Raw genomic sequence first — 18,465 nt, 5'->3', positions numbered from 1 at the left:
TAAGTGCCCTTGACAGCTGAAAAAGACTGCTATGTATGAGGCTGGGGAAGTTTTCTCAATGTGCAGCATGGGAGAATTCCACCTAATACATAAATACAGAATTTTTTAGGACTTCAGATTAGCTGATCCACCTCACTTTCTGCAGTCATTGTAAACTTATTCTTCACAGCTTCATAAAAATGAAAGGTCTTTTCATCCTGTAGAATCCCAAAACACTTTGCGTATTCAAAACATCTTTTATTTATGACCAGAATGTTGTGACTTTGTTTCTTTTTTCTTTTTTTTTCTTTTTTTTTTTTTTTTAAATTGGGCCACTTGGTTCCCCTGCTTCCCTTCACTGTGGACAGACTACCAACCTGCTTAAAAATGTAGAAATAATTTACTGTGTAAAACACTGTTGTTTGAATTGCATGTTGTCACTGCAACACCACTAAAATATCCCAAAACTTACAAAAAAAGCCACCCAGAATTGCCATTGGCCTCTTGAACTGGCGTGCAGTTGTTACATCATCTTTATGGATGGACTTGGTGAATGTGATGATTACAGAATTCAGATCTGCTGCTTCAGAAGCACCAAATTCTTTCTCTTCAGTGAAGGGCAAACCTCTAATTAATAGAATTTCAAGTAATGTTTGACTGATTTTTAGTACTAGTCCAATTGAAAATGAATGTGCATAGGAAGATATGCTACTTACCGTCCAGTAGAGGGCAGCGATACAAATACACAGGTACAATTACTCAATTTATTTCAGTGTACCATTTTACTCTATCTGAAGGGATATCTTTTTTACTTATGCATTTCACAGATTATCTTCTCTCCACATTGCTTGCTAGTGGAGGCTTTTTGTCAAACATAGCAATATGTCTCCTGTTAGTCAAATGAGAGGTAGGCAGAAGATAGAGGAGAATTCTACGGTGATGTTTTTATATCAAGTAAAGGTTTCAGAGTTTTTATGCATTCCCCTTTAGTTCTCCATTTGCATGCCTTTACCTGGCCTATTTAAAATATCTGTAAAAGCAGAATGCAAAATAGACGTAAGAGCAACTAGTTAATGACATTTGAGGCTATTAATCTTTTCTCTGAACAGAGCTATCAGCAACGTAGCGAGCATGATGGAGTCTTTGGCAAATGGCAGCACCAGCTGGTAGGTAGCCAACTGTGCTCAACATGTTGCAGCTGTGGCCAGTATCTGTATCCAGCCAAAGACAAGGGAAATGACATGGATGACCAAATATCAAATGGGCGGTGATGAACTGAGGAGATGAAATACCTCTGGTGAATTTAACGCTATGGAGAAGCCTGTGTGTGGATATATCTTAGGATTCAGTCCTTAAAGCAGATTTAGTTTTACTTCTGCTTCATTGTAGCTGATGGATCTTCTATCATTTTTTAGATGTTGTTTTTCAGTACTTTCCTTTGATGTATTTCAGATGTGCCCATCACCAAAATATTTTAGCAACAAGCTCATAACAGTGAACACTTTCAAATGTCATGGAAAATGGTACCAATCAGTCCTGGAAATGAAATTCCAGAAAGAGGGGTAAATAATCTAGTGTCTACTAGGAGAGGTTTTTTTAACATCTGTACCTTTGTATGCAGACCAAGCCTTTCACTGGATGCTTAAGGAAGGTTGGGCCAGTATTTAAGAAGTAAAGACAGGTGAGGGGGGAATGGAAAAATATGAACCAGAAGGGCTTTTTGCCTTAGCTTCTCTTGTGTGCTGCTTGTGTGCTGTAGAAGAGTCTGTCTATATATCTTGTCTTAATATCTTTGAGTTAATTCCTGCCATGTGACTATCAGCCCTCTTGCCTTCTTACCTTTTGCTCTGTGTACAGAGCAGCCTTTGATTCTCAAGACTCCTGCTGGCCACCCTTGTTCATCTAAAGGGAATCCTGGCTTTTATGTCCAAGTTCATTCTGGGTTCATGTCGACTGGTCAGTTCTCATCCCAGAGTAACCACAGGAATGTCCTCCACATTGTGCTGTCATGGTATCTCCGGATACCAACAGCAGCTTGAATTTAGCATCTTTCATTAAAAGATCTCAGGAAACTCCTGCTGGACCCTGTAAGTCAGTGATTATGCTCTTTTCAGTGCTAAGGCAAGCAAGCTTTACGTGAAGTAACCAAGGTTATGTGGGGCGAGTAGCACAGTTTAAAGTAATCCACATTTGCCCTGACTCCTGATTCACTTTTGTAACGCTGGGTCAAGCTGCTCCTACCAATCAATGTGCATAATTCTTTCCTTAGTTGTTTATTGATTTACTCAATGAATTGAATAGAAGCGTAGCACTCATTAGTTGAGATCCTTACACAGTATCTAAAAAATTATCTAGATCCTTAGCTAGTACATACTGGCTCAGTTGAATCACATTCAATTAGTCGAAACCAATTTACACCAGAGGTTTCAAAATTCAATAAAGGTACAGGAAAATGCCCATCTGAGTGATAATTCTGTTTCTTGGTGCACATGGTTCCTTCACAGTCCTAATTCTGACAAAAAGCTGAGAAGCCAAATTAATTTTTGTTTTGTTCCATTTTTAATTTGGAATCTCTTTTTTTCTTCACAAATTGTCTGTTATTATTATTCATTATGTGTCCTTTGATGAAGAATGATACATGAAGAATGGTTTCTATTACTGAATTATTTTTGCACATCATGCTTAATTCTGCAAATTAATCAGATAAAGTCAATGAGGCTCAGTTAAGGACCAAAACTAATTCTGAAAGCTAATTATTTTCACAAGGGAGACTCCTGAAGACTATAAATTAGGAGGCTGCTATTCTGAGAAGTTTTGTCTTCAGCTGAGTTAGTTGCATATGTAGGACTGAGAAAGGAACAGGGGCAGGCCTGAGGCCAACCTGTTCCCCTGATGAAGGTCTAGCTGTTCAATTAGAGCGGTATAGTTATTTTTGAAACAGGCAAAGTACTTTGATGTTTCCTTATCTGCTTTTTGAACAAACTGCATCCATGGTACCGCTTTGAATGCAGAAATACAGGAGGCACAAGACCCAAAATATTTCCCGTTGAAACCTTTTCATTACCTTGTGACTCCATTGTGTGGAGATTTACTTCGAAGACACTTTATTAATGTTTTAAACAAATTATATGAGAGTCACAACCACTCCTAGGTTAAAGTCTGATAAGCTATGATCCACTGAGCTAGAAATAGACCTGATAGAATAAGAAAGGCAGAAGACACACCTCCAATCTCAGAGTGAGTGTCCTGAGTGATCTGTGGTTCACAGATCCCCTTGGGAACACGTGAGGACCAGAGACATTGTCAGGTCCAAGTCTGGAGAGCAGTGTCCAATCCCAATGTGAGTTTGGCCCCTTAGCTGTGTGTGACCAACATGTTAACCTCAAATACTGAAGTTTATAAACCATTATATGTGGTTTCTATTTCAGATAATTTATAAAGAACATAAATGCTTTTTTTCTCCCTCTTTCTATACTGTCTCTATGTCTGTTTCAAAGGGAATCTGATTTTCCATGCAAAGAGAAATGAAAATATTGTACCAAGCAAGGAAACATTTTAAAAACATGTCTGAGTGCATCTGTTCTTCCCTCAGACGTGTGTGTCAGGAATCTCCAGAGCTGCCTGAGGAAGACAGATGTCTGATTCTCACAAGAGCTTCTGGTCCTTTTTAAGGTCTCAGGCTGTTATTAATTTTTTCACTTGTTCAGATTCCATAAAGACCCAGGCAAAAAACCTGCACCCAAAAAGCCACCAGGAGAGCATATAATTAATTAAGCCAAGGAAATATGCTGTATACTCTGAGCAGCATGAACAGTTGCGGCCTGTTTTGGTGCTTTGCATATAGTCCTGGAACAGAGATAGCTATTTGAAGCTTCTGCGGAGATACTGGTAGTTTTAGGCAGAAATCATTTTATTCTGAGTTGCATTTGTACTGGATGTAGTACAACAAGGTCCTCATTCATGATCAGATAACAATGCAATTCTATAATAATAAACTTCAGTTGTGACTGTTTCTTTCTCTCTTTCTTTATTTTTCTTACTAGTTCATCCTTACTGTGTCTCCCCTTCCTATTATTCCTTTTCATTGGCTTGCCAGACAATAATATTGGTTGAGCTTTCTCTCACACACTCACCTTGCCTGCTGGGAGGCTGCCACGGCACCTCTCAGCTGTAATGTTCCTGCTGGTGCTGTTGCTTTGCCCTCCTCACTCTGCACCGCGGGAGTCCTCAGGCAGGCCAGGTGAGATCTCAGGTTCCTTCATGTCACTGGTGCCAAACAAAGTCTCCGGTCCTTTCTCATCCTGACTTTCTCAAAGTTCTCCTATTCTTCCACTTCTTGCCTGAATCCTTGATGAAACCATTCTCCCCAATACAAGATAGCAACATTTGCTAGCTGCATTCCCAGTTATACATCACATTAAGCCTCTTTGTGTATAGAAGGCATCACTATGGCATTTTGTGCAGCTATCACAATCTGCTGAAGAGGAATGACACAATGCGGTTGGCTTTTTTCTTCAGTTTGCTGTCTTGCAGTTGCTTTTTTTCATAGGCTCAGCTGCCCCAGCAGCATCAGAATCTCAGAGCACAAAGGAAGATAATACCTGCAGGGGTATGGAGGAGGGTTGTTAGGTCATGTTTGGGACTGGAAGTGGCCAGGATTATATTCTTTCCAGTATTTCCATGAGCCATTAATGTACCTGGTTTACAGCGTATCAATCTGCATCTGTGCTCCAGTTTTAGAGATGAAGCACTCTTTATAGTTGTCAATCTTGGTTATTAATATGCTCGAATTCTTAAAGAGGGATATAATTTGCTTCCCAGGCTTTCTTCATGTACAGTACATCTTTGTGTCACCATCCCTGCTTCTGTAGGCTCAGCAGATGGCTCTTTGTAAGCAGGTGGTATTTTTTCTTCCTATTGGAAGAAATATATTTACTGCTCATTCTGGCACCCATGAAAAAATTGTAAACTTTAAAGAGATATATTAAAAAATATAAATAAAATGCCTGTAAAAGTTATTACCAAATTGATATTGGACCAAAGGCACCTATTCAAATGATCAGCAGCCAGAAATGAAGTGTACAAGCCAAGAGTATTGAAAGAACCATTAAGAATGTTAAAAAAATAAAAGAGGCAGATAAATCTCATACTGTGATAAATGATAGCCAAGGAACATCTAATCATATCTGGGCAGCATTTACTGAAATAACTCAACCAGACAAAAATGAAGAACATGAAAAAGATGGTGTAAAAATTATTGGAATGTTCTTTTTTCTGACAATTTTTCATTAATCTTCAAGAAGGAATAAGGATTTATTTAAAACAAATTAAATTAAGTGGTGAGCACTAGAATACGGTTCCTCTTGATCTTGGTATGGCTATAAAAACACATCCTTCTCAGCAACTGCATATTAAGGGTTGTGGCATAAGCATTTTCTTCCAGTTTTCCAACCCTAATAAACCAACATGCAGAACAGTGGCTATATTCATTTGGAAAATTTCTCACTGCTTTAAGAAAATGTGAAATACATGAAACATCTAGTGAATTAATATACAAAGGACACAACAAACTATCAATACCATGTTGATAGGCTTTCATTCCTTCATTAATCTATCTGGATTTTTGCTTTTAATGGCAACATGCCTGAAACGTATATAATTAACTGATATGGAGAAAGTGCCTCTGTGCATATTGTGTCAAACTGACTTGAAAAAAAGGAATGTTTACCAGCAGATTGGACCAAAGCTTGGCTTTTTCACTGTACAAATACAGATTTCATGGGGTCTTATCTCAGCAAATGCTCATCTTTTCTGTTGTGTCCTTTAAGGAGGAATAGCCTGCTTTGTTTCTGCTAGAGCTCTACTGTTGTCATCAGAGTTATGGCAAGATAATCTAGTCTTCTAAAAGCTCTGTGGAGTGTCTCTCTCATGAAAGAGAGAATATAAGAGCATGTTCTCCCTCTGTGCAACCCATAAGAATAGATGGAACATGCATTTTTTTAAAACCACACTCTGTAGTCAGTTAACACTTTCAGATTCAAACTGGTTCTGGTAAGTACTTAAGGATCAGGGAGCAGCCAGCTTGAAACTCAGAGCTGGATGAAATTAAATTTGGTTTTAGGACTTGAAATTTCAGTGCAATCTGGGGAAAGGACTTAAACTATTAATTTTTATTCAGGTATATCATGTGTTATGAACATGCTTTAATTTCATAGAGCTGGCCACTTGATGAGCAAGAAGTTATTTGCTATGAGTGAATGAGTGGTAACAATTGAAATGTTTCTCTTTGCTTGAGTAGGAAATAGAGTTTACTGATGTGCCGTTGCTGGCTGGTCCTGCAGACACACATATGGGTGTAATGCTCCTTCGGGGCTCAATTCCCTTTTCCTATTGGGCCTTTCCTAGAAAGGTGTGACAGGGCAAGTTGTTAGTATCAGTCATGGCTAACCACACAGAACCCACTCCAGACATAGTACTAGAAGTGTTCAGCTGCCACAAAACCTCTCTTTGTAAGGTGATAGGAAATTGTGCTCAGGAAGGCTGGTGCCTCTGCAAAATCTTTGTTTTGCATGCAGCTCCATTTCCTACTCACCTGTTGGCAATATAAACCAATGATCAAGAAAAAAATGTATTTCTTATTTTTTCCTTTTTTTTCCAGATTTCAGAAACACTGATCCAGAAACTGAACCAAAACCTTGTCCATTTTGAGTTGAAGCCGGGGGTTCTAATCCTTGTCCATGCTGCCCATTTAACAGCAGGTCAGTATTCTTTTTCTGTGTACACCCTCTCTGTTGCTCTGTGGCGCAAGCAGTATATTCCTTGATGGTAGTAGCGTGCTATCAGCTGTATTTTAAACACTTCTTATTTTTATGTCACAGTAACAACTTGGTGTATGGGCAGACATTAGAATGCCTGCTCCACTTCCCCTTTCTTTATAATGCCAAAAAGATATAATGTTATTTACATTTACAGCTTATCATTTTGTTTATTTATGTGCAAGAATTTGCTGTTGTTGGAAATGCAATATAACTAGTAGTAGAAATGTGTACTTCTTGGCTGGCTCTGAAATATTCAACAGCTAAGCAGCACCATGGTGTATTTAGCCTGGATCACACGGCGCAAAGGTTACCAGCTAGCATTGGATATATTCAGATATTCCAGAGTCAATGAACATTCAAAGCAACTTAGCACAGTTCAGAAGTTGTTTGGCTGTCTGAAAGACTAGAATCAATTTACATATGCACACACACAAGCTTAAGCAATTTGGACTTTAACTAATCCTATGTCAAAATGAACCATCTCCAAAGTCCTGATATGTAATTATATGCATCTCTGTGTGTTCTGTGCTAAACCCTCATTTCACAACACAGGCCCTATTTAAATGTTACAACAGATGAGGTGGACAAATCCACGTTCAGATTCTTAGGAATTCCTTTTCTCCAGGAGTTGCTGTTAATTCTAATCAGTTCATATCAGCTTCTTTTGCTAGCTTGCAAGCAAAAAGCCTCAGTTCACGTGTACCATCTTTTTATGGTACGAACAAGGCTGCCCAAGCTGGTGTCAGTCATGTGTTGCCTTATCCAGGGAACAGGAGGGAAGGAGAAAGAGGAGCAGGAAGGGAAGGAGAAGAAACTGTTAAGAAAGAGTGTAATGCGGCTGCATTTAAATCCCGCAGAAGAAAACCTTAGTATTTGCAATATTTCATTTTTCCTAAGCAGAACTTGCTAATATCTACCCTGGGGATATCGCTGCATGTTTCTGCTTTCCATTAGCTGTGGAACAGATGATCAGATGCTTACTTTTAGACATGTAAGAAACAAAGCCATAAAAACCAGAGACGCAGCACAGCTGATTAATATCTACAGAAAAAAAAAAACCCAAACCCGCAACGTCTTGAAAAGTGAGCTTAAGTTTAACATTTTTTCTTCTGTAGATTGTAAAAAAAAAAAAAAAAAAAGACATACGACACAGAAGAATTGCATGACTTTACATTTAAGATTTAAATTAGCATACATTTTACATAACGGCTGTTGTAAGGGAAGCAATCCTTGGCCTGAATTTTCAACAATGACCAATGATACTGTATGTACTTTCAGAAAATGCTCAGTGCCCATGTCAGAAAAGGAGGCTATCTGAAAGCATCTTAATGTGAGCTCCAAACATGGAGTGACCTGCAATTCCTCACAATTTTACAGATTTCTTTCTGTGCGTTTACTCTGCCAATGCTGTTTTCCATTTTGGTCAATTGATCATTAAAGTCAAGATCAAATCCCAAATGAACATTTAGAAATTACTCCTCTGGCCCTGAATATCCTGTAGGCCTTTTCTAATAAATTAGAGTTAGAATAACATTAGCAATTCCTGGGAAAGGCTCATCTTTACCTCTTGCTACAGAAGGAACATTCCTGATCTTGTGTAGTGGAAACAGATGGCACTTAAAATCACATCTCCTGCCCTGCCTTTAATAGAAGATGAACCTGAATCCAAGAGTTGTGCTGTATGTAGGAGCCCCCTGCAGCTTCATGGAGAGAAATTCTGGGCATTTCTGCATCATGGAGTGCTCATGGTCCCCAGCTGCTGCATCCCTGCTCAGAGCTGGCTAAAAGCCGAGTAGCTCCCTGGGTAGATAGTTAGCGGAGGTACTGTAGCACTTTTCTGGGCTGCTAAACCTTGTCCGCTGCCCTGTGTGAACAAAAAGGCAGGGTCTGTCAGGGTGGCATACTGCCATGCTAAATAACAGTATGTCCTCTGGGCACGTGCTGGCCTGTTTCTTGCTAGCTCAGGGTGAAGCAGGGGGTGCTAGGCTCAAATATGCTGCGTAAATACATAATCTTTGTGCTTGCCGAAAATGCACATTTTTATTTGTATTTCTGCACACACCAGGAATGAGTACATTTTGTCCATAGTAGATGCAAACACTCATTTGTCCTGCAAGGTAGGCTTTGTTGTACCCCTCTTCGAAGCCACTGGTGAGATGTGAGTGATTGCTGTAACTGACTTCACAGTGTCCTATAGGAACACTACAGAATTTTGTCTCTTGCAGAAATATGATTCAGTAAGAATACAAAATGAGCCTGGACTGCCAAACTAGATATTAAAAAGCCCAGAAAGCAGCCAATTTGAGGTCTTTGAGGGAACATGACTCCTTGTCAAGCTGCAAATGTCATGACTCTGTTCCGTGTCTAAATAAAAGGCCCAATTTCATGACATCAGAACTTCAGAATAGTTTAGAATTTGACAAAACCCCAAAAGAGAAATTTACTTTGCTGCTGAAAACTATTGTTTTGGTTGTCAAGGAAGAAGCATAATTGTCCTTTTGGAATCCAAGTTTTATAAATAAATTAAATAAAATAAAAGAGGGAAAGCTGGAAACCATGCCAGCACCAGAAGCAGTCCCTAGGAAACACAATCCAGTGGGATGCACAGAGCCCAGAGGTACTGCTCTGGTCTATGGTATCCCTTCTTTCACAGCCTTTTCACTAGGACTCTGTGTTGGACTCCGGACATCTGTGGGCTGTACCTGACTGAACCACAAAACTCAGCATGTGTTTGTGTAAGTGTACACATATGTATATGTATGCCTACATTTATGTTCCCATGCCTCAGTGCACATGTATGTTCCTCCCTGTGTATGTGCCTGATCATGCAGAGCAGAAATTTCTGCAGCAGAGGAGCTGCAGGGAACAAAAGTGCAGGTATCTAAACTAGCTTGGTGTGGATATTCAAGCAGAACCTGCACAAATGACCCGCTGTGTGTCTGTGTATGTGGTATGTCAGCATGTGCATTCCCCGGAGCGCAGAAGAATGGCAGGCATTGGGCTCAGCACATTTCACGCCTCGGTCTTCTTTGTTCAGGCTACACTGGAGGAAGGATTAATTTACGGCAATTATGGACAACAGTTTGCAATCCATTCATCATGTTCATTCCTTCCTCTCATGAAAGCAATATTAAAATAATAGAATCATAGAATCATTTAGGTTGGAAAAGACCTTTAAGATCATCAAGTCCAACCATTAACTAGCACTGCCAAGTCCACCCCTAAGCCATGTCCCTAAGCACCACGTCTACATGTCTTTTAAATACAACCAGGGATGGTGACTCTACCACCTCCCTGGGCAGCCTGTTCCAATCTTGACAACCCTTTCCGTGAAGAAATTTCTCCTAATATCCAATCTAAACCTCCCGTGGCACAACCTGAGGCCATTTCCTCTTGTCCTATTGCTTGATACTTGGGAGAAGAGACTGACACCACCTCGCTAAAGCCTCCTTTCAACTAGTTGTAGAGCCCAATAAGTCTCCCCTCAGCCTCCTTTTCTCCAGGTTAAACTAATGTCCCCAACCTAACAGACAACAACCTCAACTCTAAGGCAGAGTAAAATATGCCAATATTACTCACAAAGGAGTTAAGTAGCTGTTTATTACTAGGCTCTCAGCGCAGCATTATAACAAGAACTTTAAGTGATGCTGAGCCTGAATCAGAGAACCACTTTGTCATCCCACAGAACTGCAGAGACCCACAAAATACAGATGCAGAGGGAACAGAGTAGAGATGTGTGAGGAATTCATAATAATGGATCATTTCATCCCAGTGCCTCACCTTCCAAGTGCCAGGTCCTGCACTTTGGTCACAACAACCCCATGCAACACTACAGGCTTGGGGAAGAGTGGGTGGAAAGTTGGGTGGCGGAGCTGCTGGTTGACAGCCAGCTGAACATGAGCCAGCAGTGTGCCCAGGTGGCCAAGAAGACCAACAACATCCTGGCTTGTATCAGGAATACTGTGGCCAGCAGGAGCAGGGCAGTGATTGTACCCCTGTACTTGGCACTGGTGAGGCCACACCTTGAATGCTGTGTTCAGTTTTGGGCCCCTTAGGACAAGGACATCGAGGTGCTGGAGTGTGTCCGGAAAAGGGCAATGAAGCTGGTGAAGGCTCTGGAGAACAACTCTTATGAGGGGCGGCTGAGGGAACTGGGGTGCTTAGTCTGGAGAAAAGGAGGCTGAGGGGAGACCTTATCACTCTCTGCAACTGCCTGAAAGGAGAAAAGAGAGTAGAACATGTCCAGAAGAGTAGGAGAGGGATAAAAGAAGGAACTGAAAATGTCAGAGGTGTGAGAAGAGCTTGCCATGATAAGGTAGGGATGCTAAGGCAGTGTCTATGAAGGGCACTGTACTTCTGGTTGGGAAGGAACAGGATTGAGCAGAGAACAATACATTTGGTGAGGATCATTGCTTCAGTAAAATTGAGCAGCCAGTTGCTCTTTATTCACTATGCATTGGGAGCTACCCAAACTAGCTCTAAGCAAAATAGAAAGTCCACATGACAAGTTAGCCCACAGGTAGCTCCAGGGTCATCCATAAAATGCCAGTTTTGGTACCCAAGTGACCTTATTTGCAGCTACCTTAGGTAATTGTCTGCAATATGAGAGAGTATGTTTCAGGCAGTCCTCTAGTGGGCCAGAAAAGAGGAGAGAGGCTTCTGAGGAGAAAGCTATGGGACTTCACATCAAGGGGTAGGCTGAGCACCACAAGTGGTATGAACCCTGATTTCTTCCCAGGTGGAGAAAGGGAGAGAAGCCCTGGAGATATGTGGACAGATGAGGCCTGCTGCAAGTGCAATGAGGGGAGAATGAACTATGTAGCTGGAGACAGCAATTTTCACTCCAGGCTGGGGATGGCTCTAACCTTCTTCCCCTCTCTTGCAGCTCCCCTGGTGGACCTCACTCCCAGTCACAGTGGTTCAGCTATGCTCATGCTCCTGTCTGTTGTTTTTGTGGGACTAGCTGTGTTCGTAATCTACAAATTCAAAAGGTATGACCCTCCCTGAGCCATTTCCTTCTCCCCATTGCTGCCTTTCGCTGAGGTGTTTGGGTTTTGTTTTGCTGCATTTTCTTTTTTGCAGTGATTTGTTTCTTGGTTTGTAAAAGCTGATACTACATCGTCTGCCAGAGTACCCCACAATGATGGTTTCTGTTAATGTTTTAGGAAGATTCCTGGCCTTAATATATATGCACAGATGCAGAATGAAAAAGATCAAGAGATGGTCAGTCCAGTCAGTCAGAGGGAAAGCATACCTAATGTCCCTCAAAGTGAGCTGATGAGCCCTGAGCAACTAGTAGATGAGAAGTTGGAAGTCCAGCCCATAGGTAAATAACTTGCAGCATCCTGCAGCTGGTCAGACTCTGAATTATAATTGGCTAACCCTTTTCTCAGCCTCCCCCCTTCCCATATTCCTGCACACTCCTCCTCCTATCCTCTTCTGCTGCAGCATTAGTTTTGCTACAGGAAACCTTGCTAACTCTTCCCTCTCCCTCACTGCCACGTGATGAAAGGGAGGGGAACATCTTCAGGCTTTTCTCTCTCCTAGTTGCTCTATGTAGATATCCTCCCCTTCTCAAAGATCCTGCTGGAACTTAACTTGCTCTCTAAGGCAATTTAATTTATTTTGATGGGGCTGATACAGTTGCGGGGCTAAACCCCACATCCAGGAGAACTTCAGCCACCCTCACCTGGACCATGGAGGTGAGCAGGTGATTCGGTAAGTCAGATCTAAAAGCTAAATATTCATTGATGTTTTGACTGCTGTGGCCTTTGTGCTGTGCCAGAACTTGTTGCCAGTGGCAATGCTAGCCTGGCTGATTCCCAGGGAAATCAAGCAAAACCTGGGATCTCAGCACTGGAGAGCTGCGTTTGCCCCCAGGCTGATTTTTCCCACAGGCCTCTGTGGTGGAAAATTTGCTAAGCAGGCTTTCATAGGACCTAAAGCGAATAGACTTGAAGTGGGCACACTAGGATCAGTCACATATTTACTCATGCTTATATGTTTTCATTTGAAAGCATGGGGACAAAGCAGGGAGTTTCCAGTCTGGGGGCATATTCTGCTAAAGCCAGCATTGCTCAGGCATTGGCCAGGCATTGTTCAGCTTCACTTGTGAGGTGACAGTCCCGCAGGCCCAGACCAGAGGTACAGTACAGGGCCTCTGCAAGTAAGGACATAGACCTATTTTAGAGGAATTAAAGTTTATAGCTGTTTTCACTTAGACAGGAGTGAAGCATAGTCTTAACTGAGTTCCCTTATTTTCACAATTTCATTAGCTTAACCAAAACTTAGATCCCACCTGAGAATGCCCCTAAAATGTATGGGAGTGTTTGCTAAAGCAGGCTTGGAGTTATAGCTACTGCAGAGAGGGAGAAAGGGGAAGGGCAATTAAAGGAGAGAATATAATGTGCTAAGATTGTGACCTGTGAAACAACCTGGGAGGAAAAAGAAGAAAGTCTCTTGATGAAACTGATGTCTAAGCTGGAAGCCCCACTGCAATCAATATTGATCTCTCCTCACCTGTTCACTAAGGAGACATCTGGTAGCTATTAAAAGCTTTAAAGCAGCTATTCATCAGCAACCCTGGACATCCCTGCTTAGCAAAACACAGGATGGAGTGAGGGGTCCAACCTTCCCATGTGGTGTTCCCCATACAGAGCAACCCCAGGCCACAGTCCAGAACCCAAGGAAAGGAAATGCAACCAAGGTAGTCTGGACAGAGGACTTCCAAAAGGCTTGTGGATCACCAAGAGGTTTCAAGCCAAGACCCGGAGCGGTGGGTCCTAAACTTTAACAATTCTTTTTTTCATTTTGTTTTTTTTTTATTTTTTTCTTTTTCCCCCAGAAGCCTCCAAGGCAAAATTGATGTAAGTTGTAAGATGGTAAGGGAGAAACACCCAATTTCAGGTCAGGAACTCTCTTTCCAGTTACATAGGCTTTGACCTTCCCCTTTCTAAAGGAATGTAATGACCATGGTTCAGGCTGCTCTGTACATAGGGAAACACATGTTTTCACAGGTGTCTCAGACTGAAGTGGCAAAAGCCAGTCACCTGCTAGCTTTATTCAAGGTACCTTCAAAACTGCTCTTGCTGGTGTTGGAAACTAAACCTCTGTTGAAAACTGAAGCCTCTAGGATGAGAGTAGTCAAAAGCCAGTTTTGGGGGTAGGTTTTAATTTGGTGCAACTATGGTATTTCTGGCTTTCTACGATAGCCAACATTTTGTGTGTTTCTCAGCTGCGCTATTGGACACTGTATTGAACCAGAAATTGGCCTTTTATAATGCCTTAGTTTGCACCTGTAACTGCAGTAGCAAGCACAAAAGGTAAATGTGTGGAATACACAGACTCAATTCTCTATCAAAAGGAATCAGTCCAACAAACTTCCTAAGAGTCTTTTTCCATCCTGTCAGTAAGATGAATGAGGAAACTGAATCAGAGCTCTTTGACAACATGAAAAGGTCTGGACCTAGGTGTTAACAGAATAGAAAGTGCAAAAGCTCTTCACTCTCCTATACAATCACTCATCTGTTTCTGGAAATTAGCAATTTTTTTTAAATGAGCTTTCTTTCTTTTGGGAAAACAAAGCAAGACTGTAATTGGGTGTTTCTCTTTTGTATGCTTGTTCAGAGGCCAGGTTTTTTCAACCCCTTTGACTAATATTCAGGGATCTTTCCTTGGAGGAATCTGAATGAATGTCCCCGGATCATATAATTTTCTCTCCAAACTCTGGCAGCAAAACCCCACAGTTCCTATTTTCTGGATGCGAGTGGTTTAGGCTCTTCTTTTGCAAATGCCAAACTTAAGGTTATTAATGAAATCTCCAACACCTTATAATTGCAAATGAGTTACACATTTCCTCTGAGGACCTCAACCCCTCCTTCCCTCCACCCTTCTGTTCTGGCCTCTCCCTCTTCTGTTCAACATGGGTGAATCATCTTCAGTAGCAAAAGAACAGGACATCACCTTCAGTGTTTTGAATGACAAGAAAACATTTCTGGGAAGAACATATCAGTCTGGAACAGTTGAGTCCCAAAGGCCAGCAAGGTGATACCTTCAAACATCTTCCTTGGCTAAATGCACTTGTTATTTACTGACTCTCTTATTTTGTTCTTTTTTTTGCCACAGGAAGTATTTCCACAGCTGCTGAGCCCCAGAGCACAAAAGAAATCCCTACTTATGTAAATGGTTGAATTGAGGACACCGATATATATCTATATCTAAAAAAAGAGGAGAGCTCACTGCATTTGGACTTTTTAATTCTTCATACGACAAAGGGTTTTTAGCTTTAAGCCTGTGCATGTGGACATTATACTGAGACCATAGTGGAACTGCATTGTACAGGTGTTCAGTTTTAAGGGGGGGGGTGGGGGAGCCGGTACCACTATTCACTCCTGCGGCCCTTCCCCTCACCCTTCCACTCTCTTTTTTCTGACCTGTCTCTAATTTGTAGAAAATTCATAATGATATAGGCCAAGAATATGCATGGGGGTCTCTTCTTTAGGGAGAGGGGTGGGCTGGGATGTGGGGGGAGAACGGCTGGGGGAGGTGGGAGGGGGTGTTTAGGGTTCTTGGCTTTAGATTTAACTGCTCTTTTAGCACTTTGGGCTGCGGGAGGGCTAGCTGGCCCAGCAGACTTTCATAGGAGACACAAAAAATCACACTGGAGTTTAAAGGCACTGAAAATATTCTTGGTCAGTCTGGTTTATGTCTTTGTTTGGACTCTGCCCTTCGTTTCTCTAGCTGCAGCTGCTGCCTGTGCCCCACGGCTGCCACGAGGCTGAGTGCTAGTGTAGGTGATCCCAATCGCAAGGCCAGGCTCTTTCTTAAACAGCTTTTTTAGCCTACTCACACTAAGGTATCCCACTGATAGCACTGTTGAAAGCTAACTTTTTGCCTCCTAACCTTGAATGGAACAGAACTAGCATGCATTACAGCAGGGAGATCTGTCCATACTGCACTTGTAGGAGGTTATTGCCAGCATGAAGTTATACTGTACTTTGTACCAGCCTTACAACTTCCATTTTGGATAAGAGAAAACCCTAGTAACACCCTCAGCTGCATTTAGTGCTCATGTTTTGATACGTCTGGGGAAGTCCCAGGAGACCTTTGCCTTTTGGGAGTCACCCTAAGGCCTGTCAATTTTATGAAAGACACCTTGTCCATAGAATAGGGAGCAGGGAAAGGTCTATACACAGTTTTCTATGGCCTTCTTGGCACCCCGCCTTGGTTGCAGATTTGCAAACTCCTGCCACTCTGGGCAGAGGAGGGAGAATAAAGGAGGATTTGGCCTGAGACTGTTGCCACGCATTTTGAGTCCCAGCACTGTGCCCAGGACCACTCCTGTACAAGATTTGATTTCTTACCAGTAACATAAACTCATACCTTACACTGCAACTGGAAATGAGGCTGCTGGACATGTTCACATAGACTATGCAAGGGAACAGCAGGAAAGAAGGCTTAGCATACCTCAAACAAGTCCTCCCAAGACACTGGATATCTGGCTGAAGCCTAACTCGGGGTCATAACAGCTGTTGATTTCCAACTCAGGTAAACCTAGCACCAGGATTTTGGTTTGAAGTGCAAAGAAAGACAGTAACCAACGTACACTTACTTGACTACGTTAGTTGAAGGCAAATAGAGGCCGATTCATAATTAGTGTAACACACTTAGGAGGCACCCTGATTCCTGACATGAGCCAGTTTTAGTCAATAGACATTGCACATGGCAACCTGAGTCAAAAACAGGAGAAAGCAGCATTGTTGTCATTGCCCAGAGTCCTGGGGCGGGGGTTTGGTGGTGGTGCGTTTGAATTTTTCTGTCACAAATTGGGCATAAGCCCAAATCAACCTACTTGCTGGCAAAGGACAAAAGTGGTACCACGTGTAAGAACATTAGACCCATAGTAGTTAAAGGATAAATACAGTACAGAGTCCTCTGCCTCCTTCTGTAGTTTCTCTGAAGGCAGGTAGAAACACAGCAGTTTGTATGGCTTTGCTGTTGTCTTTGCAACTACAGCTTTAAGAAAGATGGGAAAATTTTGGCAGCAACTGTATAATATTCCCCACTGAAGTCCAACATTAGCCAACTTATTTTTATAGTAAGCCAATCAAAAAGTTTTCTTATAGTGTTGGAACTATTTCTAGTTTTAAAATTACTTTTTTTGATGTACTTTTTCATCTTATTTTTCCCTTTCGTTAAATACAATGTAGCGTAATGTATAATTGCTATTGTTTATTGCTTTTACAGTCATATTTATTAAACAGATTATGTCTCTAAGTGAAGGCCCGTGTTTTTGTTGCTCATTTTAGCTCTCTGCCCCTGACTGGGATCACTAACAACAATAAACAGTAGGAAGATGGTAACTTCCAAAATAAAGGGGTGATCAGTAGAAGTGGGAGAGGGTGGTGATAGTATGCTTCTGAAAATATAGTTCCTAGAAGCAAGACGCTAATATGAAGGTAACTTACTCAGCTGTCAAAGTGTTTCATAAAGTAAGGCTTGATACTATTATCTCTGATTTATGGATGGGAAAGCTGAGGGATGCAGAGGAGAAATGCTGTTTTTCTGGTTTCCAAACAGCCAATGTCAGAGCTCTGAGCAGCCCCCTGGAACTCTAGCTCCATTCCCAGCTCGTGGTTAGCCCTCCCTATGCACACTGACTATTAAAGGTTCCTTTAAAATGTCTTTTTTGACTACACTTTTGCCAACACTGATGAAAGAAAGTTTAAATTATTTACATTACTGATTAATCAGGTTTTACATGTAAAGAAAATGAAGCATAGGAAGTTTCTGTCCGCTTGCCAGATGACAGAGGATGCATGCTGCTGAGAAAAAGAAAGAAAACAGTTTATCTGCTTTTCAAGTCAGGATGTAACCACCAGATCATTCTGCCTCTGGTAACTGGCTCCTGGTTCAGTTCTCTAGCTTTTTTTGTGCACCTGGCATAAGAATTTATACGCACACATAAATAGTCAAAGATCTTGTGTTCAGGCATAGTCAACAGCCAAGGCCATAGTATTGCATGTCAGGTCCAGGAATGATGAGTTTGCTTGTTCGAGGAGTGTGTAGTTTTCACATCCGGGGCACATCCCAGTGTTATTACAATTACCAGCCTAAAATGTTAAAGCGGACACTGCAGCCTTTCTTCACCTTTCATTCAGGCTTAACGAACGGCTGGCGCAGCCATGGCCGTAGCGCAGGTGACTCAGAGGCGTGTGTGTAGAGGTAATCTGCTTTTATTAAAACTGCAGTTTAAGTGCCCGCCTGAATTAGCAGGCATCTGTTCTGGCCAGAAACAGTAAGTCTGGTTTTGGCAAGCGTTTCTAAATCATTTTCAGATTGCTCTCTTCAGACTGATTGTTATTTGTAGTTGCTGTTTTCTGGTTTGTATAACAACAGAGCGATGCACTGCTAATGGCCGAACACTACGACAATAAACAAAGAATATACCAAATACTTATAAAATCCAATATGAATTTTCTCTGAGGATATTATTGTACCTTGAGATAATAAAATGTTCATTATCCTTTGCAAGAAAGAGCAGGGAATAAAAATACTGTTAAAACTCAAATAAAATACCTTCCTAATTCGATGTTGATTCTCTACCATCATCTTAACTGCCAGAACACAGGCATATGGATGGGACAGACATATTGGCTTCAGAGAGATT

General features: G+C 41.6%; 1 protein-coding gene across 2 annotated transcripts in view; it reads left to right on the top strand.

Annotated features, from left to right (window-relative positions):
• LOC142063605 (VPS10 domain-containing receptor SorCS1-like) overlaps positions 1 to 17,074 on the top strand; it is a 307,796-nt gene extending 290,722 nt beyond the window's left edge. Inside the window, exons 24-28 of one of the 2 annotated variants that reach the window (XM_075107526.1) lie at positions 6,638 to 6,737; positions 11,683 to 11,788; positions 11,963 to 12,123; positions 13,454 to 13,572; positions 14,922 to 17,074. In XM_075107526.1, the coding sequence (XP_074963627.1) occupies positions 6,638 to 6,737; positions 11,683 to 11,788; positions 11,963 to 12,123; positions 13,454 to 13,572; positions 14,922 to 14,978 (543 nt within the window). In that variant the 3' untranslated portion in view covers positions 14,979 to 17,074. The remainder of the gene's footprint in view (positions 1 to 6,637; positions 6,738 to 11,682; positions 11,789 to 11,962; positions 12,124 to 13,453; positions 13,573 to 14,921) is intronic. The other variant, XM_075107524.1, reaches the window with a different exon arrangement.
• Positions 17,075 to 18,465: the final 1,391 nt, after the last annotated feature.

This window comes from Phalacrocorax aristotelis, chromosome 12 (genome assembly GCF_949628215.1).
Source record: "Phalacrocorax aristotelis chromosome 12, bGulAri2.1, whole genome shotgun sequence".
In the NCBI taxonomy this organism is placed as follows: Eukaryota; Metazoa; Chordata; class Aves; order Suliformes; family Phalacrocoracidae; genus Phalacrocorax; species Phalacrocorax aristotelis.
The sequence above is the reverse complement of the archived record's forward strand: the minus strand, read 5'-3'. Positions and strand labels throughout refer to the sequence as shown.